Here is a 27,571-nt window from a genome sequence, read left to right on the forward strand (position 1 = left end):
CAGCCATAATTGCTCCTTTCACACTGACATCTTCAGCCCTTCCACCAGCACGTGCGTGCACCTCAGTCTCACCATCTGCTCATGTGACACCAACATTATGGCCTCCCTCCATGAATCCCTAAATGGGGCTGGAGAAGGCAATGGAGGTGGCAAGTGTGCCAGCTGGCACCAGTGACACAAACCTAGAAATGATGAATCGTGGCCCAGAAAGGGAGGAAGAAGGGAGGATACTGATGGCTAATTGCACGGTGTCATCAGTGCAGCAAGGCAGACCTCTCTGCTCACGGAAACAGAATCAACACGGGGTTTCTGTTCCTGCATTCATGCATAAGCTGCTTTTTAATATATGGTCATGAAAGAATGTCAATAGCAAAGAAACCTAGAAGTCAAGATCGGAATTCTTCTATTTTTGTTCCTGTGCATCTCCAACTGGCTTTATTGGGGATTCTCCAGGAAGTTAGAGGATTGCTGAAGAAATGACAGGGAGGGGTCTCTGGCTGTCCATAGAGAAGCAAAGGCAAGGTGACTTATGCTGATGGATCTGTTCTATCCCATAGGCAGCCAAAGTTTCAACCTACCTCTACCACCTTGAGTCTCCAAGATCCTCTGTCCTTTACACCCTGCCATTGATTCATTCACTCACTCATTTATTTCTCTTGGAATGTTACTTCCAAGATTAAATTGGTCAGACAGCTCTTCAAGATTCCAAATTTAGGCATATGACCTTGCCTCTTCTGTTGTTCTTGTTGATTTTGATGTATGTGACGTTAAAACAATTCTATGTTCTAAAAGTTTCTGTTCTCTTTTCTATTGAGTCTTTTCACATATATACACCATGTGTGTGTCTGTTTGCTTTTGTTTACTTCACTTTCACCTTCCCCTTTTCTTAATAAAAGTGATAGCACAAAGATACTCAATAAAATATAATACTCTCCTTTAATAGAGGAAGCTACATGCAGTTTTTGTTTTTGTTTTGTCTAAAAAGCTGCCATAGACTCTGCCTTTCTCCAGAGAAAGATATCTTCCCAGGGCCAATGATACCCAGAGAGGGACAAATGTGTTTCCAGCCACATGGATGAGATACACAGAAATCCCAGATCAGCTCTGTGTAGGAGACAGACAACCCCAGAGGCAGCGCCCCAAAACTGTTGGAATCCTAGTGTTATCTCAGCTCCAAAACATTTAGGTCAGCTGGTTAGATTCCTTCCCATCAGGTCAACTCAGTTGACCAGTCAAGCAGAAAACAAATAAAAACTTCATGGTCTCGAGTTTAGATACTAGTTGCAGGCAAGAGTACCCATTTGCAGGGGCAGCTTTGGAGCAGCTATCTCTCATTCCTATAGGAAATATATTTATCCAAGTCTCTTCTCTGTTGCTGAAAAGAAAAGAAGTAAACCAAATGCTTGAAAAAGCAGAGATGGCTGGCATGAGCATTGGCAATTTACATGCGGTTCCAATAAGCTTCAGGCACCAAGATACATGTGGAAGTATCCAGAGATTACTGGATGGTTAGAACTTGTGACAGACGGTCCACTTGGGAAGGAGAGTAGAAAATGCCAGAATGCCAGATAATAGAAGAATATAATCCTCGTAGAGCCAGAAACAAGTCATGTATGACAGATAGTAGAAGGAAAGAATGGTTTGTGGCCTCCCTGGAGATAAAGAAAGGTGGTGATGAAAATGACTGAAAAGCAAAGACTTTTATAGCAGGATGGTTAGGAGTTTGTACTTGAGACACAATACAACTGGCGACACCTAAGCCAGAAGGGAAAGGCATTGAAATAGAGAAAATGGAAGGATAGGGAGGATTCTTAATCCAAATGACCTTTAAAGAAAATTAAGCTTTTGCTTATGGTGAAGAGGAATTGCAAAGATAGTATTTCAGAAGCAGAGACCTGGTTCCAGAGAGTGAGGTAGAGGAGGGAAGAGTTTAAAGCTCTGCTTCCATATTGTGGCTAAAGAAGTGAATAGGGATTAGGAAGTACAAAATGGTAGTTACAAAATAGTCACAGGGATGTGAAATACAGTATGGGGAATACAGTCAATAATAGTGTAAAACTGTGTATAGTGTCAGGTGGGTACTACTCTTATCAGGGGATCACTTCATAAATTATGTAAATGCTTAACCATTACACTGTACATCTGAAACTAATATAAAATAATATTGAATGTCAAATATAATTAATATACAGTATAATTAATATATATATATAGTCACAGGATATAAAGTACAGCATAGGGAATATAGTCAGTGGTATTGTAATAGCTATGTACGATATCAGATGGGTAGTAGATTTGTTGGGGTTCTCACTGCGTGAGGGGTATAACTGTCTAATCACTGTTGTTTTGTACACCTGAAAAAGTGAATAGGAAAATGGATAAAAATGCCAGTTGCGCCTCTCTGCATTAGAGTTAATCTACTTTGCCTCCCCTTATAACTCTCCACCCTTCTATATAGGGTGAAATTCTGATGCTGTGATATAGGTGTTTTTCCCCTTGGGGATTAGAAAATGTGGGGTTCTAGTTCTGGCTTTAACATTAACTAGTTATGACCTTGGGTTAGTCATTCCAGGGCTGCAATAAGAACTTTAGACTTCCTAAACCCTGAAAAGATTAGGCTTTCCCCCTCACTGCCCCATATATACTTCCAAATAAAAATAATTTTAAACCATAAAAGATGTACAAAGACATTCTCCCAAGCTTTGATTTTTTTTTCCATGATTACATTGATACTCTTAAGCAAATCGACATTTAAAAATATTCTTCCTCCATTGGAGTTTCCCTATTTTGCTGCTGCTCATTCTAAGCACATATTTAGTCTACTTGTTGGATGATTTAGCAGTGATCAGTTGTCCTTGCTGGGCCTCAGTTTTCTCATCTATGAAACAAAGGTGTTAGACTAGAAGGTCTCCAAGAACTCGTCCAGCTCAATTTTCTGTAATTTCATAACCTCAAAGACCTGTTTTCTATCTACTTTGATCACCATCTTATCTTGGCCTCTTGGTGTCTTCCAAATAGAAATGAGAAAAATAATGTTGGCATTTTCCATATCCCCTCAACATTTCATACCTATTAAAGGCAAGATCTAAACCTTGGTGACTATTTGGGACATTTCTAAATCAAAATTAAAGGGTAATTACGTCCCTTTTTATGCCTAAATCTCCTGAAGGATACATATCCATAATAAAATGTGACTATGAGCAGAGTCCTTGATTTACTGGTGGAAAGCATTTTGGAACAAAAGCAAAACCTTTTTGGGAAAGGATAAAAGTTATGAGTGATAAAGGATACCTGTACTGTTTTCATCCCTGCTATTAATTTAGGGTGTGGTTCTGAAAGTTTCCCTTGATGTCTTTCTAAGCTTTAGCTTTCCTGTTCATTCGTTCATTCGTTCATTCATTCATTCATGCCTCTAACATTTTATTTTAAGGTAAGTCTATCTCTAATATTTTATGAAGTTTCTCGTGAACAGATGTCACATCTACATCTTGCCAATCCTTATGCCACTGCCCTTTGGCTTTGCACCTCTGTCCTGAATAGAAATATTGCCTTGGTTCCCACGCATTGTCTGGGGGTGGGGGGTGCAGAAGCTGGGTCTCTCTGTAAGCTTTACTGTGGTCTGCCTCTCCGATGGGAGCTGTTCATTATTTGCTGGAAGATTTAGATAACAGATGTTACATGGCAGACAAGCAAGCACAGACTCGCCGTACCCAGAGCACGCTGAGCCAGGCACACACACACTCGCCAGTACCAATACCAGGATTGCTGCCGGGGTTATGGAGGGACTGTGCTCTGGTGGGCGAGCACTGCTCCGAAGCCCTGCTAATGTCTCTGTGTGGCCATGCTGTATTTTCAGCTTGTCATCATGGCTGGGACAGTGCTGCTTGCCTACTACTTCGAATGCACTGACACTTTTCAGGTGCATATCCAAGGATTCTTCTGTCAGGATGGAGACTTAATGAAGCCTTACCCGGGGACCGAGGAAGAAAGCTTCATCACCCCTCTGGTGCTCTATTGTGTGCTGGCTGCTACCCCAACTGCTATTGTAAGTACAGAAATAGACTTCCTTCTTTATTTTCAGATACTAAACAACATTTCTTGTCTGCCTTTTCTCCTCTTTCCTCTCTTCCTGGGCATTCACCAGCAGCCTTATCAGGGGTGTCCGATTTCAGCCAAAACAAAGTGAGTGAAGCTTTGCATAAAAAAAGCTCATTAACATAGGTCTTGTCCTTTAGAAGTGGCTTTTGCTTTTTGGTATCTGACTTGTATAAGTTGTTTTGATTGTTTGTTTGTTTGTTTGTTTGTTTGTAAGCATGTGTGAATGTCATAAATCAACAGGCATGGTCGGCTAATGTGTTAAGAACAGCTACTGTGATCTTGAAAAAACATACAATGGATCATGTGTATTAGGAAAAGATCTTGAATGTAAATGCTGGCATTGATATAAAGCCTCAGATCAGAGTGGAGTAGAATCCCCGGGGCCTGTATGTCCTGATGTTCTGATTGAACTTCCAGAGGGACCACTGATGAGAGAAATCGCTTGACCTGAGGTTTGCTGTGATTCATTCTTGATACCTCTGGCTCTGTTCACATTGCATCACATTCAATTAAGTTGCAACTTTGCCTTCATTTATTTCATTCTTCTCCCTCATGTAGCAAAAAAAAAAAAAAAAAAAAAATTGGTCAGACAATCCTTTAAAGAGACTATTTCAAAGCAAAAAGCTCACATATCTGTATTATCTGGTAAAGTGATTTAACACTTAGACATTTTAATTTAAAAAATGACTTTGTGAGGGTTTTAAAATAAACATTTCTATGGCAAAATATGCTACAAGGTCAGATTGTCTGGGATGTCATCTCAGTAATCATTTCCCCCTTTTTCTTCCAATAAATACCCCTCCCTGATTCACCCTCCTCCCCCACCTGCCCTCTTCCTCTCCTCTCTTTTCTGGGCAGTAATAAAAATAGTTACTGGCATGCTGAGGAATATACTGATTGCTCAGACATTCAGCCCAAGTATTCTTTTCTATGCAAATATTTTGCTTGCTTTAAGATGAGAAATGGAATAGAATTTTGAGAATATAGACATGAGTCATAGTGCTTTAAGTTCATTTTGATCGTTGATCCTACACCCCCCTCTAGTCTAATTTAAGAAAAGAATATATAAGCAAAAATACATAAAGCTTTAATAGTCTACACTGTATTGTTATTTAAATTTTATATATAGTTCTGTGCCAATAAATGCTTGCATCTCCAAAAAAAATGGTAGTATTCTATGACAAGACAATTTACTGACAATGCCTTAAAAACATGTAGAAAAGCTGAATAGATGACTAACAATAGAATAAATTTTTAAATGTGTCTAAAATTTATCTCACAAAGTCGTACTAAGGACATACAACTATAGTATAAACTCCTTCAAACTTTCAAGGAATAGAAAAATCCATAACTATATAAAATGTTCCAGAGCCTAAAAATTAATACAAAGCTTTTATATGCACATTACAAAGTAAGAAAAATATGGATTCCAATACTTAGAAAGTCCATATACACACCCACAAAACCGCCCTCAATAGCAACAGCAATCTTACTTAGGAATGATGATACAAGCATATAGAAAAGGACTGATAGATTTGTCTGCCTGAAAATAAGCATTTCTGTCACAAGACAAAGTAAATAAAAACTCCAAAAATGTTTGTAACATATGAGACTCCATTGTAAATATCCTTTATCCTTTAAAGATGAGCTTCCCAAGATAAAAAATGGGGGAGGACAAGAATAAACAATTAACAAAACAACAAACTGTGCATATAAACATGTCTAAACTCATCAATTATCAAAGAAGAGTAATTTTTAAAAATACAGCATTTTCCCCACATAAAATTGGTAAATGTTTTAAAGAAACATAGCCCATGTTGTTGAAGGTACAGATACTTTCATACAATTCTTGTCAAAGTGTAGACTAATGTTTTCTTTCTAATAAGAAGCTTGTCAAAGATGTATTAAGAGTTTTATAAACTTCAGACCCAATCATTAATTCCATTCCCTGAATTTATGTTAAAGAAATAATGAGAGTTTTATTTAAACAGAAAGATTTGTATAAGGGATTTTCATTTCAGCAAGAGTTTTAATAGTGAAAAACTCAGAACTAGCTAAATATACAATATTAGAGGATTGTGTAAATACGTTATGGGGCAGTAGTGTTTTTGAAACACCTTTAATAGCAATGAAACATGCTTGTGATTTACTACTAAGATTTTTAAAAGGCTAAAAATTATATATAGTGTTGCAAGGGAAATCTTTCTACCTTCTACACAGGAATCTGAACTTAATGTTCTGGCTGTTTCCCTAGGGAGAAAAAAAAAAGATGATATGTATCTATGTTACTGGGCTAAATTAACCTCTGATTGGTGAACTGCATCTGGACTCAGAGAACTGTAATTACCTGAGAAGGTACCATGTTAGGACTTCCAAGTGCAGTGACTCTGTAAACTTGGCATGTCCATTTGGGGACCGTGGAAGCTATGCCTGTGAAGTTGCTGTACCATATATTGGCTCCTATAGGACACAAGGCTTTTAAGCCAGGGTGGCTCCTGCATCCATTAATATGTCTGTGGCCTCCTTGCTCCTGAGCTGTAATGCTCTGCTAGACCACTGCAAGGACTCATGCTGAAGAGCAGCATGTGATGCTACCCTGTTGGCAAGCTGTGGTTCCTTCCACGTGGGCCAATGCCGAATGTGGCGTGTGGTTGTCTGTAGGTCTGAATATTTAATAGGCCCTACGAAGATACCTTGTGTGTGTTACAAGTATAATCCCAAACATATAATTATATGTAAAAAGATGAGTAAGAAATATAAACTAAAATTTATAGCCATTATCTCTGAGTGCTAATGGTACAGTTAATATTTTTCTTCTCTTTAATACGTTTATATATTTCTTTCCAAATGCTACATGAATGCATATTATTTTCAAATCCAAAGATATGTTTTTAAAACAAATTATATACTTCAGTTCTTCTGGTGATAAATAGGAAATGACCAATCTTTAATAAGATTTAAAAATGGCAGTTCTAATACACAAAGAAACACATGGCCAAAACACAAAAATAGAGAAACAGAATTTTGTGAAGAATTTTCTCTTCTCTCTCTGGTAAAAATTGTAGATCTTTTATACTAAGATCTTCAGCAGAAACTCTTCTCCAGGCTACAAATTTTGATCATATTGTTCCATGAATTCCTTTCCCCAAATGAAACAAATTGACATGGGTTCAAATGCTCTGATGTGAAGCCAGGGGGATATGGTCAGTGGACAGTGAACTGAATACTAAGCACACACAGTTATGCTCTAGCTCTCAAGTGTGGAACCCTGAGTCAGCCTTTCTATTCCTTTGCTTCTCTAGCTGAAAATGTGACCAAAATGCTGGCAGGTCCCTAAGATATGTGCTGAGGAAAAGTCCATAAATGATGATGATAAGAGTACCATCTTTTAATTTACTTGTATCCTGCAATCCTTACCTCATTTATCCCCACAACGTGCCAGTGAAATAGAAAAGAGACATCCCAAAGAACATAGGGAAAGTACATGGTCCAATTCCCTTCACTTTGTATGGAGAGTGTTGACACTTAACTAGGTCAGATGATTTGCTGAAGGTCCCAGCTGGTCCTATACATGACTGGGCAGATAGCCTCCCATTTGGTTCCACTTTTATTTTCTTCCTGAATCGGGGATATTGCTAGGAACCAGGGCTGATTACAGCTGATGGGTTAATGGCAGAGAGCTATGTGGCCTTTGAACCCTGCTAATGGTGCTTGATCTTTCCCAAAGACCTGAAAATAAATGAGTAGCATCAAGACAGAAACCAGGGCTCACCTGATGCTCAGGGACATTTCCTGGGAGCGAGGAGCTCTGTTCATTTCTTCTGCCCCATCCTGGGGAGCTATGGCTTTTCCAAGAGCAGTCTTTATGGAGCTATTGGGACACAGATCCCAAGTACCTAACTCAGCACAGCGCCTGCTTCTGAGTGTGTGTCCTTCATTCTCGTCACGCTGCAGAACCATCCTTAGTTTGATCTGTCCAGAGAGGCAGGGATCCCAGGTATGGCTTTGCCTCCAGTCATTGTGTGACCTCTGCTAAGTCATTCCTCTGTGGGTTCAGTTTCTTATCTATAAATAAAAGGAGGGGTGGGGCTAAAAGATCTCCAAGATCTTCCCAGTTCTAATATTCCATGAGAACTAAAATAACAAACAAAAACACAAAAAAAACATTCTGATGGGAAGGCTCCAAATGTCAGATTCCCAACTCCCAGGTCGTGACTTCCTGGAGTTCAATTTTACACCTCTGTGCCTGGTTAAGTGTTTCATAGAACTGTATAGATTTTGTTTCTGTTTGTTTTTGTTTTTATTCCTCCTTAAACCCATTTCCCATTTTCCCTGGAGTAGAAAGAAGGCAAGACTCCTCTGGGGTGACTTACATGGCACTAACTAATGGCAATTTACAAGAAAAGTAGCTCAACGTGGACTTACCCTTGGTTTTCTGTGTATTCTCAAGCGCACTGACCATAGAAAAACCTAGCACCTTACACTGCTGTGTGTCTCTGTGGATGGACATTAACAACCCCATTCACAACTGCAGGGACGCACAAGAAAGGCATGAGGGGAAAGACTGCCATGTGTTTGACCTGTCATTTCCTATTTCTCCTTTTTGTGCTTTGCTGTCGGAAAATATCAGCATCGTGTTAAGGCAAGGCCTCATGGGATAAACTTCACGGGGACAGGCCATTGCTCTCCCAGATCTTCAGGAAAGGTTAGAGCTTAGGGGATTTATTGTGTCCAGAATTGCGTAGCCAAAAGTGGTGGCCCATACTTCCAAGAAATCTGCAGGGTGCATTCTGGCCACCTGGCTGACTACTCTCTGCCTCCGGCCTCCTCAACAAACTCAGACACTCAAAGTCAAAGGCAGAGAGCCTGTTTGGATAAGAGGATTTAACTCCACAGAGAATCTGATTTACCTTTTTTTTATCTCAGTTCTAGTGCCACAAGGCATGAGAAAATTGCTATTAAACCTTTTCCTTGGCCTCACAACAAAGTAACAGGGGAGTATTTAGTATTGAAGCAGCAAAACATTTGAGGCCCTGCCCAAGAGAATTGAGACGGCTCACAGTTTGCATGCAAGCGTGCACGCATGCATACACAAGGAAAGGAAGAAACAAACCCAATTTGATAGAAAGGCACAATTTGGAGGAAATTGTGAATCTTCACGGGGGTGGGGGGAGGGGGGCGAAGGGGGGTTTCTGGGCCGTAAACTCTTACAGTGAATATAAAAGGCCCAAAGCACAGTGTGAATCACAGACTGGGCTCTCAGAAAATGCAAGTCTGTTGGCTGGCTGATGAGGGGACACAGCTGCTGAAGCAAAGGCGACATTGTAGGATCTTGTACTGCCTCATCCTCTGCCTCTTCCAGGCTCTGAGCAGTCTTATCTGCTGAACCCCTTTTCAACACTTCATCATTCACATCTTTTTCCTTGGATACATTATCACATGACTTTTTGTGTAGTTTTGTTTTTTTACCATGAACACATTTTCTTTGTTGCTAACATACTTAGTCTTTACAATTTGCAGTGTTTTGTGGGAAAGATTTGTAGACGTTCCCATTTAATTGTTGGGGGCTTTTTAAAAACTTGAAGAGAAAAAAAATCCATTTCCCCATTTTGAGTACACGCTTCCCATAAGTGCTCTAAATTCGTTTACAGACTGATTTTCCCCCTAACATTGTCCTCCAGAGACATGTGCTTGCTCCATCTTTGAGATACCCCTTCTTTGAGGGAAGTAGGTGATTGTGGTAAGGAGCTTTGATTATTCATTTCTTGAATTTTTCAGCCCTCTCTTGTTTACCCAGAAAGACATGATAATCCATTTACTTGGTAATCACAATTCATTTACTTTTTGTTGAGAGCATTATTTTAGCTAACTCATTTTAAATTCCCACTTCTCTTGTATCCACTGTCCAGAAAAAAAGGCTTAAGAGACTACTATGCTTTGGAAACATAGTGTAGCACCTTGGTGCTACATTTTATAATGGGGTCCATTTCAGACAGCCTTCTGAATTGGTAGATTCAGCTCCTGGATTAAGACCAGAAGGGAGGCTCCAACCCACAATACACTTATTATTGTAGTTGCTGAGTGATTTTCAAAATGCCGTCATCTCAATGACCTTGATTCTTTTGAAGCCTTGAGCTTTGAAAGGTGCAGGAAGTGCTTAATTCCTTTATTTGCACTAGGTGTGATAAAGTGGAAGTCAAGAGTTGTTAAACCAACCAAAGCTCAGAAACTGAGAGGACCAGAATCCCTCTGAAGACCTGGGTGGTCAACAGCATTCATCAGGAATGAGGAAAGCTGAGCGTGGAGACATTGGCAGTCAGGACTGGCAGCATAGCCCGGATGTTTAAAATCTTCTGGGTCACTTTTAAACAACTATATAGCAAAAACCATGTCTGCTTTTCTTGGAAAGGTTCATGCCTAGGGAAACTTCCCAGGGAGGATATTGGAAGCATCTAAAAAATCCCTGGGCCTGAAAGCTCTGAAGCCATGTAGACACTAATATACTAATATTGGGAAGTGTGGGAAGAACTCTCAAAGCAAAACCCAGAGAGGGGGCTGCCAGTCTCTGCTGTCATTTAGGAATCCAAGTGACAGAGATATTAGGAAATGTGAGGACTCCAGAGTAGGTTGTGTACACTTTGCTTTAAGGGAAGATTACTTGATGAGGGCAAAATTTCATGGGATTTTCAAAGTACATGAAAGCTAAAGGAAGAAGCATTGTAAGAAACCACGGGGCCCTGGAGAACTTAACTGACAGGACTGAGTTTGAAGCCCAATAATATGATTTCAGTTTCCCTTAATCAGTCAGCTCCAATCATAAGGCAAAGATGTTGGAGCTGAAAAATCACCTCAGAGGTCTTCTAATCCAACAGATGAGAAACTGACACATCGACAGATTGAGAAACTGAGAAGAGAGGTCAAGTGACTGACTAGTCCAAGGTCAAACACCTGCTGGGGGCAGTGCAGAGCTAGAGTCACACCATGTTCCTTACTCCAGGACTAGGGACAATGCTTTTTTTTTTAAAGTCAATTCCCACACACATCATTGCCTAGGTAGATCAGGAAGTGAAAGCAACAGACATTCCTTAAGCAGCTATAGATGTTTTGACATACATCTTTTTAATACTTTCCACAATGTTCTAATCAGTTATTATCCCATGTTGAAAATCATGAAGAAAAGAAAAAACTGAGACTCAGAAAGATTCAATCACTTGCCCAAAGTCACACATCAAGAAGGAAGAGAGCTGGGACTTCAATTTCACAGCCCGCCTTGAAGAAACAGCACTGACTTTGATGTTGCAACTCACCAGAACCACAACTAGCATCTGTGTGAACCCAAAACATATATTCTAGTAATTCTAGATGCCCTTTTAAACGACAACCACATATAAAATGCAGTGAGTTCCTTTCTACAACATGAAATTATAATATTCCTTACAGTGTCTATTTTTTCTGCAGACTGTTTATATTTTGAAATCTAAAAACTAGTCCCTAAATATTTTGCATTTATATGCCTTATTTATCACTTACCAGATCTCCTGTAAAACAGTGTGAAAAAATTATATCTAAAAGATAACACACCAAACTGACATACTATTCCAGGGTTATTTGTTTGTTTATTTATTTGCCATTTGAGTTCCCATGTTTTAAAGACAACTTTATCTAGATAGAACAGTTATCCTCGTTACTTAAAGTATATTTACTATTATATAAATGTCTTACGTCACTTGGGATTGTAGCCAGCAAGCTGGGGAATGAGAAATGCACTAATGGAATTCATTGGCAGATCTAGAGTTTGGCCTTGATCATTTCTCACCAGAGGGTATTCTCGTTTGCTATGAGTGATATGATGTTTGTTAGATAACGGTCAGAAAGGCCATAATAGGCAGGGCAGCCAGAGCTGAACACATGGTGAGTCCCACATGCTCCAGCTGCTCTCTGAACAGAGTGGTAGATAGAGGCAGAGCGTGTGGGCAAAGATACAGATGGAGGAACCCAGCCCTTGCCAAACCAGCCATAAATCTGCCACAATGTGCAAAATGGTATCTAGTGTGGGTTGGAGGCCTGGCAGGAAAGACAACCCCTTCCCCTTATCAAGCAGAACTCTTCCTCTCTCTAAGCATAATCAGACCCTGTATGAGACTATAAGACCCAATGGATGGAGAAACAGCACCCCATGTGTGGTCGGTAAAATGCAGGAAAATGAACATCCATGAAACTCACTCACTGGGATCAGAGAGCTGGATTGTTTCATCAGCAACTTTTATATCTGCAGGCTTAATTGAAAACCAAGACTATCTTCCTCCCTTTTAGTTATAAAATTACCCCTTTCCTCCCTTTCTTCCTTCTTTTCTCCCTTATGTAAACACTCATTATCACTTAATATATTCCAGGCATTAGGTAACTAGATATATAGTTTAGTATATACCCTTGCTCTGATTTTTTTTCTTTTATGCTTCTTACTTCAGCTGTGATTTGAATATTGTTGACCAATGGTAATAATTCCTTACTGCTCATCACCTTTGACACGAGAGTCTTAGGACATTTTACTTATGGATGTATTTGAGCCCCGTACCCTTTTGCCTCCTCTTTAGTCTGGTGTGCTTTGGAGTGATTTTGTTTTGATTTTTGTGTGTGTACATGTGTGGGCACTTGGGTATTTTTTTAACAAGAATGAATGTGTATAAATTTTCTCACACAGCTTCTTGCTCTTTTGCCCTCTTGTGTGAATAGTAGAAGGCTTCACTGAATGTGTAACTTCTAGAATTTGCATAGCTCTTTCCTATAGAGTAAGAATGTTTTGGCCTTCTGAAACGGCTGAGGCAAGCAATGCTTATTTCTTTTCTCATTTAGTCTCATGTGTTTATCACTCTCCATCCCATTTTCTTGATTCCTTTTTAATCATATGTCATTTCATGACATTACATGATGTATTTATTAGTTTGTTTGTGTCCCTCCCCCTACTATGCATCTGTTCACAGCTATGTGGAAAGAGCAGTTCCTGGCAGAGTGGGTACTCTCGCTCCCAAACTTTTGAATGCAAAATGAGTATATGAGTGAATTTAGTTTAAAAGAGAGCATTCACTTTGTTTTACTTAGTCTTTGGTTTTTATTTATTCTTAAGCAATGCACAAATAATTGCATGTTCTCTGGTCCATGTTGAGAATTTCCTGCCTTGTTCATCTTCAGGGAACCTAAGGTCAGAGGGTTCTATCCATAAGTAGGTCCTCTAAAGATTCAATCTTCTATTCACTAAACAAATATTGATTGAACCTACTGTACACCAGTCCTTTTCTAGGTACCATACAAGGGCAGACAAAAGTCCTTCACATGAGGATAGCATAGTGATACGAAGAGGAACATACAAACAATAATTGCAATTAATTGGCTAGATGTCAGGATAGAGATCTGTAAGATGTGTTGTGAGAGCAATAACAAGACAGGGTCTCCCTTTTCCTGAGGGAACCTGGCAAAGGCTTTTGAAAGAGCAGTGCCATTTTCAGTGAGTCTGGAAGGATAAATAATAGAAATCATGTTTCCTTCTTTCTAGTCTACCTAATTAAACCTATATTGCAAAGGGCCGTCATTAATCTGATATGCTTAATTCATTCAACATTGATTAACTACTGTGTGTCTTCCACTGGGTTAGGCCCCTGCTATTCAACAGAGAATAAGAGAGGCATGACGTTGCATAGGAAAGAATCACAATAATGATATGTAATTATTTGTGATAAGAAAGGAGAAACACAAGGTAAGTGATTCAAATACAGCAAGAATGCCTAAGCTGGTCTGTGGGATGAGAGAAAGGTTCCTCAAGGCAATACTATTTCATGTATGTGAGCACGCATGAATTTATCCCCATCTGTTCGCTAAGATAAAGAAGAGTAACGCAGTTCCATCATGTACAGTAGGGACAGACAAAGCCTCTTGGCACCTTATTTTGGCAGAGACAGGTGTTAGGGCAAAGAGGGAGGGCTGAATCCTTGAAGCTATTCAAACATTTTTACATGGCAGAGCTCATTAACTCATTGTTAATCCCAAGGGATGTTAGGCACAAAATATTTTTAACTCTGTACGACCATGGCTGGACAGCATCTGTGAAGGTGATCCATGCTGGCCCGTTGTTTGCCTGTCTGACTCTGAACTCTGTCTATTCCTATTGACTTTCCACCCCATTCTGATTTGCCAATAGTTCTATTTCCACTACACTATTCTATCTTGTACTTTCATATCATATGAGTTTCTCAGTGTTTAAAAAATAGTGCATCTAACTTGTTCTGTTTTCCTATGTCTTCAATATTAAACACAAATTCAACAGATATGTTTGCTAACTCACTTCTAAGTAAAAGTGTCGTGGTTAAGAGGAAGTATTCTGGAGCCAGGATTTCCTGGCTTCAGAGCTGGGGTTTGTCAGTTATTAGCTCTGCTGGCCTTGGACAAATTGTTTTAACACCTCTATGCCTCGAGTGTCTTATCTGTACAATCAGGATAACAGTGTCTATTTATAGGCCACATTCTAAAGCTGCTTCACACACTGTCTGGCTATGTGTGGCCAAGTCCCCAAGTCCTTGACTTTCCTCACTCATAAAAGGAAAGGGGAAACATCTATAAATTATTCAAGTTTTAAAATTCTATAGTTTAATTTCTATCACCCATGTGTCATTCATGATATTGTCATATTTATTCATCTAAACAGATATTCCATACTGACAGGAGGAATATAAGGCGTGGGGATTCTTAAATCATTGATAGAGTTTATCTAAAACCACAAGGATATGCATAGTAAAGAAGAAATCTGTAAGATCACATTCTTCTGGGGAAAACGTTGGAATTAGGATTAGGAAAGCAAATTTCGCATATGATGTAGGAATTGTGGACTTGGGCACCCAGATGTCATGGGTACCAATCCCAGATGCAGCCACATACCTCTTGTATGCTCTGAAGGGTACGTTACTTAACCTTGCTGAACTTTCTTCACCAGTAAAGCAAGAGTAATAATACCTATACCAGGGATTTTGTGAGCATGAAAAATACTATGGTAAAGTGACTGACACCCAGTTTTCAATATATAAGGATAATTATTAACTTTTTACTCTTCATTGATGGTTCTCAGTCTTTAATTGCGGCAGTGTCAGAGTTGGTGACAACTTGCCTCATGCTAGTTCCTTATTTTAAATGGGAATGCACTGTGCTGTATGCTATACACATACTGAAGAAATATGAGTTGGAGCCCCTGTCATCAGGGAGCTTATAGTCTATGCAAAGGCTTTATGATTTAAATGGTAACATACATGTATTAGTTCAAGATAACAAGAGAGAGGTGCCAATCATAAAGAAGGAATAGTCAGCCAGTTCAGCGTGGGATAAACATAGCTCAGGCAAACTTGTTAGAAGAAGGACTTATCATGGTAGTATTGCCATATAATAAAGTAATAATGTAGTGTGGTACATGCATGTAATGCTTTGTTGGGCACTTGGCTGCCCCAGTCATTCCTCATCATTGCAACTCACACATTGGGTTAAAAAAAAAATCATTCCCAATATTAGCGAACCTTATCATGAATTCTATTACAATTTATTGTTTCAATGTATGTCTTCATATGACCTTAGAATTTAATATTGTAGCCTGAAGTCGATCTGAAATGATCAATTATTGCTTTCTCTAATTCTTCTGAAGAGTTCAATGCAAACTGCTATTTAATGCTCCATCTTTCCAACATATCTTTTAAAAGGGTTGTGGAACCTTAGTTTTGTTTTTGTTTTTTTTAAGCCCTTGGTCTCTTTTATCAGGCAGCTCTCCAACTTGACATTTCTTAAACATTCCTTCTCCAGATTTTTATTGGTGAGATATCCATGTATTTCATAAAGTCAACCAGAGAATCTCTGATTGCCCAGGAGAAAACAATTCTAACCGGAGAGTGCTGTTACCTGAACCCCTTACTCCGAAGGATCATAAGATTCATAGGTGAGTACAAGAGCACACAGTGTGTACCTGAGATTCCCTCTGGACATATATTTTAATATTGATGGATATTACCATATACCATTTAGGTGATTCAGACAAAGGTTGAGGGGCATGAAAGTACACCAATAACATGAAGGTAGAAATAATCAAATTTCCTGACAAAGTTTTCCCGTCCAGTAATTTTGTTATGCAGAAAACTTAACAAAGTATGGGAATTCCAATCCATCAGGTTCTTGAAAATAATGCCTTTCCAGAGTTGGAAAACCCGGGAAAGTGTTCATGACAAGGAATAGTTAAGGCACATTCTACTTCCTTCCTTCTAGGACTTCTATAAAAATTACTGGGGTGATATGGATAATGATTATAGGTATAGGAATGAATGTGTGCATGGGTATAGGTAGATTATAGATCTTGCAGAGTTCATACACAGTAAATACTTGAACAAATATTACAGTCTTTTAATGAGATCCTTCAAATACCTACGGATCAAATCTTCATGAGAGCCAGGATAAAACTCGCAAAGAGTGAATATGGCTGGTATTAAAACAAGCCATGATACAATTTAGAACATATAGTACTGACAAATAAGAAAGTGGGGGCCAGAATACAGCACGCTTTCAGTTCTTTTGGTTATCCTTAATCCTTTCTTTTTTTCCTATTGTAGAAAAGAGATGAATTTCCTCAAATCATGAGGAAATGACATCAAAATCAAATATGCAAAATGTCTATGATGGTAGTGAGAACGAAGGAAGTAGTAGAGCAGGAAGCCTAAGAAAATCTAATGCGAAAGTAGAATCCTTAACATTAAAGTAGTCTTTGGCATTTATTGATGTTATTTGCAGAATGACCTGTGGAAATCTGCAGGAGGCTCGTGGCATATATACCCTGATCAAAATGGTGTCACTGCTGTCTGGTATACTCATTCCAAACAGTGGTGCTTTCCAAAGATGTTCACAGTTTGGTCACTTCCCAGCACAGTGGCTAGATAACAAATCAGCAAGAATATTTATTATACAGGACACTGGACTAAACATTTTATATACATTATTTGATTTAGTCCACCCAATGCCCTTTAAAGTAGGTTACAGTCCTAATTGTGCAGATGAAGAATCTGACATAAAATGGGATACAGTAACTTTTCCCAAGGGGAGAGAGAGAGGGAGAGAGAGAGAGAGAAAGAGAGAGAGAAGAGAATACATACACGCACATACACATCTCGGGGAAGAAGATATTATGACTATTATCTGATCTGTTTCCTGCACATGTAATTAAAGCAAGTTATTTAAAGTATAGGGTTATTAAATTACAATTAAATGGAAGTACCTTTAAAAGTCACTGTTATTTTTCCTTGGCAAAGATAAGTCATACCTATTTGTAAACCACCCTAGCTGGGGCAAAGACCAAAGAAGGGGAATTTTAACTGGCATCTGTCATGTATATAAGGCTTGCCCGTATGCATTGGGAGAGAAAGTCTTTGTTCACTGAGGGACATCAGAAGACCCCTGCAATCCAGGAATGAATCCCGCAGATTACGTGTTGTGATACTTGAGATTTCCACTTGAGTTACTGCATTGGGCTGAGGCATGGTTTCAGGAAGACCACTACAAAGCAGAAATTTATCACCCCTGGAGGAGCATCAAATTTCCATTTTTATAATCAGTGACACACTGGTCCATTTGCATCTGTCATAAACTAACAGAGAGCTGGATCCTGGGAGCATAACCCAGGGACACTCAAATGAGATTCAGTTAGAGTTCAGCAGCCTGAGATAGGAAGGGATACATACTAGAGGAAGGCGGCCAGCGGGGAACAAGTAAACCTTGGAGAATTAAGGAAAACAGCATCGAAAGGAAAGGGGGGTTGCTGGGTAAAGAATCACTTGCTTAATGCTTTCCCTCTTTGTTTTTTTTTGTGTGTGGCACCAGGATCTGCCCAGTTCCTTAAATCAAAAACCTAGAAGTCACCCTAAGCCATCTGGGAACTTGTTGGAAATGTAAATTCTTAGGCTTTTTCCCATACCTATTGAATCAGAAAATCTGGGGATGGAGCCTGATAATCTGTGTTGTATGACAAGTCATCCAGATGATTCTAACGCGTGCTAAAGTCTGACAGCCACGGGTTTAAGACATTCCACTTTCGTACCCCAAGATGTAAGTGGTCTCTCTACATCTTGTCTTGCAACTTGGTTCCATTCACCCCAGCCCCGCAAAAATGCCATTCATTGACCATTTTGCAGATCTTTCTGGAGGAAAAATATGATCAAGTCATTTCCCTACTAAAAATCTTTCAATGCATTCCTAGTGTTTTTAACAGTTGATGCCTTGCCTCAGTTCCTATTCACGTGCTGCTTCTTCTGCCCAGAATTTCCAATTGCCACCCTCTCACCATTAAAGCTGACAAGTCCTGCTTATCCTTCAGAATGCTACCTGTACATTACCTCTCCACCAATCCAGAGCTAGCTACCTCCTCTTCCAGGCCTTCACAGAGCCTTATAACTAAGTCTTTGATAGGCACTTACCACATTACTGGAATTACTTAAGCCCATTACTCTTGTTAATTTGTGATCCCTTGGAGAGCACAGACTGTATCTTTTTCACTTTGTTCAACAGCATATTGCAAAATGCCTGGCACATAGTAGGTTTTTAATAAATTTTTTTTGGAACAAAGATAAACTCTGTTAAATCAGAGATTTTCCTAATATTGCTTCCATGAATGCTGATTCTTAAATATTCATTTGCCTCCTGTTTAATTAACTTTATTACCACTCTTCAGTTTAGTTCTAGGAAATTAAAAGCAATTTCTAAGAGAAAGTCAGAGAAGTCTATTCTGACTTTTCATATAGAATTGGAAATGGGGAGGTGTGTATTTAAAAGACACATAGGTGTCTATTTACCTTGAGAAAGGTAACTTATTTTATCTAAGTATCTGTGAATTCATTTTTTTCGTAAGAGAAAAAACATACTACTTAAAGATCTTTTAAATGGAGATGTTTCCTTTGAAAAAATTGTAGTAAAATAAGGTAGTAATCAAAATATATTAGAAATATTATTATAAAGAGCTTACCAGTCTTTTTTTTCTAGTACATACCAAACTATGTACCATGCAGTTGGCATTTGAAAGTGATATCTGTTTCTGCTAACTATTCAACTATTAAGCTGAAATGGCATGACTTTTCTCTTGCAGTTTATGTAATTATTCTAGAATCCATTACAAATAGGATTTCCTGACAAATACAATAAGCTTCACGTTGCAAAAGTGGCCAATGATTTAGCAAAATATGTTTAACAAAATAATGCTTTATGCTGTCATGATGAGAAAACACTTGGGATTCTAATAGATTTCTGGTGAGACTATGTTGATATACCCTTTCTGCATAGTGATTTGACAGTATATTTCAATATTCTTACAAATAACTCCTTTTAAACCTAAAATTCCACTTCAAATCATCTATACTAAGGAAATGATCAGAAATGTAGATTCATTTTTATGGATTAAAATTGCTGTATCATAACTTAGAAATATCTAATAATACAATTTTTAAAAATAATGCTACCACCATAAGTTGCAACCTAAGAAAATGACATTTTTATGAATTGTTAATGGAAGGGGAAATATTCAAGATATAGCGTTATGTGAAAATGTCAAGACACTATAAATCTCTAATTATTTCAAAATAAAAAGGATATGTTATATAAGTGTGTGTATGTGGTGTGTGTGTGTGTATGTCTCCGTGTATATGTGTGTATCTCAGAAAAAAATTAAAGGGAAATACTAGAAGTTAACTGTTGTCATTTTTGAGTTGTAGGATAATGGATTAATAATTTTCAGTTTTTGCTTTCTATTCTGTATTTCCAATTTTTTATCATGAATATGTATAATTTTAAAACCAGAAAAAGAGCTAAACATTTTTTTAAAGGGAGGGGTGGCAAAATAAAAGCTATCCAAAAGGATGGTCAAGTTCTTTAACATCATTTTCAGTGTAGAAAGCAGAGCTCAAAATGTCACCTTAGCTTCCGAATTCCCTGCCTTCTCTAGTCTGTGTGGCATGAATTTCAACAGATAGGCTCTTGCCCCATTCCACAGATCCACATTAGATTTCAAATGGGAAAATGACAAGAATAGCAAAGTCAAGGGGAAAACATTCAAAGTAAACCATCTCCTCCTATAGATAAATGCTAATTGTTTTGATTGTGACAGAGAGGATTGAATTTGTCTGATTCCCAAACCCAACAATATTGTTTTTCCCCAAGTTTATCCTTATAAAAAGGATGTCTCACTGTCCAGGCTTCAGGTATAAACCCTCATAGCTAAATTCTTCTACCCATTTCTAAACCATTGTATAATTTCTTAAGTTGTGTATATATGATGTGTGAAGGGAGGAGAGGAATTGGCTGAACTAACAAATTTGACTGACATTTTATAAAAACAAATGTAGTCAAATTAGTAACACTAATTAGCAACACTAATTAGTAACACTTCTCCCTTTTCTCATTTCTTCCCTCTGCTTCCTTCCTTTCCCTTCTTATACCATTTCCTTTGATATTGCATACAATTGACCAGTAACACACAGATTTAAGTTCTCAAGAGAGATAAATCCCTGTACTCCTTTTGCAACAGCAAAGCAAAATAAGGCAGTCACATTTTCCCAAAAATTCATGACGACAAGTTCAGTCAAATTCTTTTCATTCACAAATATACGTGAGTAAAACATATTTTTGTAAACATCAATTATTAAACAGTAATTTTTAATTTAATATTGAAAAATAAGGAATAAGCAGCATTAGAATTCTATGAGGGTTTTTGTGTTGTTTGCCATATAGAAGGAAAAGTAAATTAACTTTCCTTTCCTGAATAACTGCTTTCTTTTGAGTTGAAGAAATAAAACGGATGCAAATATGACAAGATTATAGAGGCTGTCTATTAGCACCTAAAATAGGTAATCACCCAGAAGCTACTTATTATGGGCTTTTCATTTGGAATTGCATAGTTGCTCCATAATTACTTCTAATAAAAATTTAATTAAATTCCAAGCAAGTCGTAACCACTTAGGTCAGGTATAAGGATTCAGTAGCACTGGACAGAATAGAACGTGCCATAGTAAACAGCTAATATATGTAGCAGTAATTAATTGCCATAAATTGTGATTTAAATGAAGCATGAATATTTTAAATGCACTTTCAAAGGTTGCAGTGTTTTATGGTTGTAAGAATTGATACCCTGAGACAACCTTAATGATAGCCTTTTCAAAAACTAGAAAATCATTTAAATGTACTTTGTCTGAAAAGAGACTGTTTGATTCAATCAGTCCCTTTCAGCTGGCATTTACTTTTTTATAATTAAATTATAAACTGGGGGACTGATCCTATTCATTCAACCTTCAGTAAATAATTCGTTGGGCATGTACCATATGCTGGCCACTGATTAAAGTGTTATGGACATGTTAGTGAACCAAACAAAAAGGGATTTGCCCTCACTGAGTTTATAGTCTAGTGGGCGAAGCCAGGCATTAAACAAAATAAGTTAATTATAATGTTTCTGGGAAGATAAGCTACAGAGAAAAAATTATGTAGAAAAAGGAAGCAGGGGGGGTTGTGGAGGAAGATACGCAATTTTAAATGGGGAGGGAGAAGCTGTTCTCCAATGAGAGCAGTCTAAAGATGGCATTGACTTCCTAGTAGCAGTACAGGGACCATCGTAGCCAACCAGGTTCCCAGGGAACTAGGTCCCCTCCATGTGCTGACCAAGGAAGATGAGCCTGGCCAGGTAGTCTAAAAATAACTTGCAGGGCCTAGGCACCCAACTAGAAGCTAGACCTTAAAAGACAAATGTCAAGAGCAAGGCAGAGCATGAGCCTATAAGCAGCTGGAGTTATTTCTAGAATTCAGCAACAGGAACCAGAGTTGAAGCTCAGGTATATCAATCAGGAGGAGAAGCCAGGATGGATCTTAGAGAAAAAAATGGAACCCCAGTTTCTGGACTACGTGAGTAGCCAAGCCACCAGACTTTGAGACTAAGCTGTGCAATGCTTCCTACTAGGGATCAGGATTGGCCCTGCGGGTGGGGATCAAGGACACAGGGAGATGAGGAATGCTGAAGCTGGGGGTTTTCGTTGCTCTAAAAGGCATAGCCAGGGGTCAGCCTCTGCTCAGATTTCAAGGAGTTGTGATGAGGCTGCTTCTGGTTATTCTACACAGTGCAGAGAACAAATCTCCTCTTTGAATGTCATCCTCCATGAACCAGAACATTACAAACCTGAGCAAGACTCCTGGCCCAGAACTCTAGAGGTTACTCGAATTATCTGTAGGAAAGTTATTCAGTCATATGAGACTCTAGTGATCCTTTTCCAAGGGCTCTCCCCAGCACCAGTGTTTGGAGGCTGGTCTCAAAAGGACTGAGCAGACTGCTGCTCTCTCTAGCACTCTGCAGGATTAGCCATGCAAATTCATAGCACTTCAGTGAACTTATTTGCTGTAAAGCAGAGTTTCTCAAGCTCAGCACTGTTGACCTTTTGAGCCAGATAATTCTTTCCTGTATAAGCGTAAGGGCCTGTCCTGTACATTGTAGGGTGTTTCGTAGCATTCCTGGCCTTTACCTGCCAGATGCCAATCCCACTCTCCTCCCCAACTCGTGACGATCAAAAATGTCTCCAAACGGTACAAAATGTCCCCTGGGGTCAGGATCACCCTCAGTTGACATTCACTGCTGTAAAGGTTTAAAAAAACAATTATATTTCAAAGACTGTTTTTAAATTAAAAAAAATAATAACAAAATTAGGTACATTGAGGTGCAAAAGTACTACCTGAACATTGGAAATGACTCCCTACAATTGGTAAAGGGTAGTTTCAGAGTTTTCTATAATGAAAAAAAACCATAGTGTGTGTTTTAGAAACCACTTAAATGATTACATTAGAACATACCAGAATGCATGTTTTAGAAACCACTTAAATGATTACATTAGATCATACCAGAATGCATCAAGCAGAGAGTAACAGCCCCAGATTGGTACCAAAAGGGCTGGCAGTAGCTCTTTGGGGCTCAAGGTTTGTCTGGTGGGGGGAATGGGAGTAGATTCTGATTGCCAGCTTTAGATACAAACAAAAATCCGAATGGGCAAAATTTGAGGGCTCTTTGGAATCAATCCCTCCAGGCTTTGATATGTCTGTTTTTAGATTCCTGGGTAGGTAAGGAATCTCCATATTTACTGTGTATGTGGGGTATATGTCCTAGACTTATTTTTCTGTGTCCACATCCCCCATGCATTTCATTGTAAAATTATCATGGCTTCTAGCAAAGTTTTAGGATTTCTGTCTCTATCAATCAGCGCTTGGATCTACCCTTCCTAGGAGAACTGACAAGCAGATATTTACAGGCTAGCAGGCATAAGAGAGGAGTCAGACATTTGAGAGATAAAGCGCTGAGATGTTGTCCTGAGAAAGGAGTAAAGGAGATACTCCTGTTGAGATAGAACCACATCGTGAAGAAATCATGTAATTTTATGCTCCAGGGAAATAGAAATGTATTTGTTTGTTCTTTCATTTGTAAAGCTATTTGGCGGGTTTTCTAGTGGATTACCCACCATCTTTACTAACTAATTATCCTTCATTTTCACTTATCATGATGAGTAATTATAATAATGACAAGTATAGGACATTTTTTAAAAAACCACCAGCTATAAAGTGTACTTTATTAATACAAAGGATGAATAACACCTAGAGTTGAATATTTGTTTGAGGTTGTTAAAATTATAGGGTCCTTGTCGCTTTCCTCTGTTTTAAAAATAATTTTAAAATCAACTTATTTAAAATACTAAGGATATCTACTTCCCTTAATTATAAAAATAACAGTAACTAATATCTATATAGAGCTCACAATTTATAAAATGTTTTTACAACTATTTCTATGATTTGAATAATAATCCTGTGATATAAAGTAACTGATGTTCAGATTAATTAATTTCAATAAAATCAACACTTAGGATTAAAACCATGCCATCAAGACAAGTAGACAGCTGTCAGCCTTTGGTGTTTTGGCAACGTCCATGAAAGAAAGAGAGCACAAGGATTTTGTGCTGTGAATCCCTGAAATTCCCTATCCAAGGAATTCAATTCTGTCAGAAACTTCTTTTTGAAGTATAAGATGATGTTTGATGTATGTAGATCAATTTGCACTGATAATGTTTGTATTATACTAGAAAAAAAGGCAGATTCATTGCCAAAGTGGTGAGAAAAGTGCCTCACTCGATAATGACATATCATAGGTATTCTATCATATTCTTGTTGGAAAACTGTTGGCTAAAACCTGAGGAATTCTTGTTATTTTGTGACAGGTAATACATGCTCTAAATCCTCGCCTTTTTTCAGTGCCTCTGTGTGTGGAGGGGAAAGGGGGGAAGGATGGGGGGGTGCTACCAAACATACAGAGCTAAAGTGCTTTTTCTATGGCCTGATGCCCACCCATATCTTTTTTAAGTATATGAAAGTATAAGCTTAGAGGATTATGATTAAGAGTATGGATTTAGAGCCATACTGTTGGTTTTTAATTCAGCTTTTCTACTTACAAGTCGTGTGAACTTGGTCAAGTTATTCGACCTCTCTGTGTCTCAATTTCCTCATCTGTGAAATACAGAGCTGTGGTAAGAATCAAGAGAAGTAATATTCCAAAGCATTCAGAACAACACCATTATTTTTATCTTTATTATCTTCTAGTATCCATGGCAGTCTTAATCAAACATCTCATCAGCTCAATATGTCCTTGCAAGGAAATGGGGTGAACATGTTAACTCCGGATAAATATCTTCATTAGGAAACTTCCAGTTTGAATAAGACATGTTAAGGGGAAACCATTTCACCATCTTTTCTTTTCCTAAAGAAACGTTTGTTTCCTAAAGGAACGGTCTTTCACAGCTGAATGGAGAACATATTTGCAGCAGCTGAATAACTTTCTCCATTGAAATGTCCACTGGGGATCTTGATGTGGCAAAAGAAAAGGGAAAAGTGACCTCTATGTGTTTCTTTGTATCTTATGTTCCATTTACAGTGGTGATTTGATGAAAGATGCAATCTAGAATTGAGCTGATGATTGAGTCAGAATGTGCTTTAAGGAAACTGAACATAAAAAATCTTTAGATGTTCCCCTTCTGTTGTCAAAAAATGGCACTGGGACACCAATGCCACTTACTTGTACTTGTCTGTGTGGGATAAGGTTTTCATCCATTTTCCCACTAAAATGAAGGCCAGAAACTGATCTGAGGGCAGGTTTCCTTGTTTCTTGAATATCACAGGAGAAAAGCTACCACAAAAGATTCCCAAAGCTGGTAAATGTTGAAAATGAGGCATTCGCCACATCACACAACACAATAGTTCTTAACTTGTCTCTTCCATTGCATTGTCTTGCCAGACATAGAAAAAAAAGAGCAGTCCTTTTTTTGAGATGTTTGAGAAGAGGTTGAGAACATATGCTGAGGAAAGAGTAAGATTCCTTCCCCTTTTCAGAGAGTCCTGTTACCAGCCAAACCCAGATAACTTGTTTTTATGTCTGTTTCACTATGCTTTTCTTCTTTAAAGCTCTATGTGTTCGTTTCTCCACATGGAAATGCATAGGAGCCATGCTTCCATGTGCCCACGTGTTTATATTTAAACTGACAACTACTGCAGCTTCTCAGATCAGAAATGGGGACATTTCTCTCAAAGATGTGCATGTCTAAGTAAAACTTGACCCAAATTCATCATGACTTCCAGCTTCCTTGTGCTTTGTAAATGCTCCCCATAAGAAGTCTTTCCTAGGTAGAGCATGGATGTTAATACTCGAGTTCAAGGTTCCTTTTTTAGTCTCATTGCATTGAAAATGTAGAATGCTTTTATTCCAAACTATGATTTATAAGTTTCCTGACTCACGTGACATATAAAGCCCCAGTTTTCCATTATTCTCTTTATGTGCTAGGTGCCTAGCACATGCTGGGTTTTGTGAAGTTTATAAAAAGAGACATAGTCCCTACAACTTACATGCTAAATGGTTTGATGACAACACCATGTTCAACAGAATCAGGGATGTGAGACCCCAGTAAGAGTTTAAAAATATGGACAAGTTTCTATCCTCCTTTGTCCTCTTCTCCTATTAAGCTCCGAAGTTTCTTCAGCAATTCATCCATTGATTCCATAAATAGCTATTAAATGTTTACTATGTGCCAGGATTGAAAATAGGTGCTTGGAGCACACTGTTAAGCAAAAGCAGATGTGATCTCTGCTCTGGTAGAACTTGTCTATACTATCATTCTAATTAAAGAGTTAGACATTATTGAATAATCATACAAATGTAAAATTCCTACCAGAACAATGGGTACCAAAAAAGTGTAATGGTACGATGCTAGTCTAAAATAGAAGTATTTTTTTCAAGCCCCCGTGTGATATGAAAATTATTTCTTCCTTTTCACTCTCTTTTGTAATAGAGGTATAATTCACCTATAACATTATATTAGTTTCAGGGGTACAACATAATGATTCAATATTTGTATATATTGCAAAATGATCACTACAGTAACATCTATCACTGTACATAGTTACGAAACTTTTTTTTTCTTGTGATGAAAACTTTTAAGATCTACTCTCTTAGCAACTTTCAAATATGCAATTCAGTCTTTTTTCATTATACTTACCATGCTATACATTGTGTCCCCATGACTTATTTATTTTATAGTTGGAACTTGGTACGTTTTGACCCCCTTCACCCATTTCACCCACCCCCAGCTTCTGGGAACTATCCCCATTCACTCATTCACTCTTAAGTGGGGCAAGATCTATACACATTGAGTGTTCATCAGCAGACAGAAGTGTCACTTGCTCTTGGCCCACTCTTCAGAGCTTAAGCTTGAGACCAGGTTGCTATGCACAGCGCTGAGTTCAATCCCAAGTTGGCAGGCTTTCTCCTAGAGCTCCTCAGCTCCAATGCACCGGCATCTCCTCGCACCCCCACCACTATGAAGATGGAGTGAACACACAGCTACAGTGCCCAGCATGCACTGCTCTCCAGAGCATGCGGGTCTGTTTCTCTCAGAAGCGAGATGCCAACACCTATGCCCTGCCACCTCCTGCCTAGTTGTTGTGCAGGAGTGTGTCTCTAAATAGATTTGGAAGGATGATGGAGGAGAGCAGATAGTTTCAGGGAAATAGGAAGAGCAGAACTCATCCAATGGAGTGACAACAGCCCCATTTTCTGTAACTGATACCAATCTCTTTGTCCTAATTCCAGGCTTCTTCTAGCCTCCTGGTCCCCTCAGCATTCTAATGCCCCTCACCTCCTGGGGATATGGGTATTCACAGCTGCTTACCCTACCCCATGCCAGAATGTATGGGTCTCATGAGGTGGACCTTGGGCTCAACCTGTTTGACCCTCCCTCCATGATTGCTAACTCAGGTGCCCTGTTGCTCTGATAACCATACTGAATGGAAAACTTCTCTAAATGGCATGCAGGGCTCCTGAGCCACATACACCCTGAGAGGCACAGGGCCCATG

General features: G+C 38.6%; 1 protein-coding gene across 6 annotated transcripts in view; it reads left to right on the forward strand.

Moving 5' to 3' along the window:
* The window catches only part of PLPPR1 (phospholipid phosphatase related 1), a 215,375-nt gene that overhangs the window by 169,883 nt on the left and 17,921 nt on the right, over positions 1–27,571 (forward strand). For all 6 annotated transcript variants that reach the window (XM_019729244.2, XM_074330772.1, XM_019729240.2 and 3 more), the window contains 2 exons: positions 3,857–4,045; positions 15,931–16,063. In XM_019729244.2, coding sequence (XP_019584803.1) covers positions 3,857–4,045; positions 15,931–16,063 — 322 coding nt within the window. The remainder of the gene's footprint in view (positions 1–3,856; positions 4,046–15,930; positions 16,064–27,571) is intronic.

The sequence above is a fragment of the Rhinolophus sinicus genome, linkage group LG04 (assembly GCF_036562045.2).
Source record: "Rhinolophus sinicus isolate RSC01 linkage group LG04, ASM3656204v1, whole genome shotgun sequence".
Classification (NCBI taxonomy): Eukaryota; Metazoa; Chordata; class Mammalia; order Chiroptera; family Rhinolophidae; genus Rhinolophus; species Rhinolophus sinicus.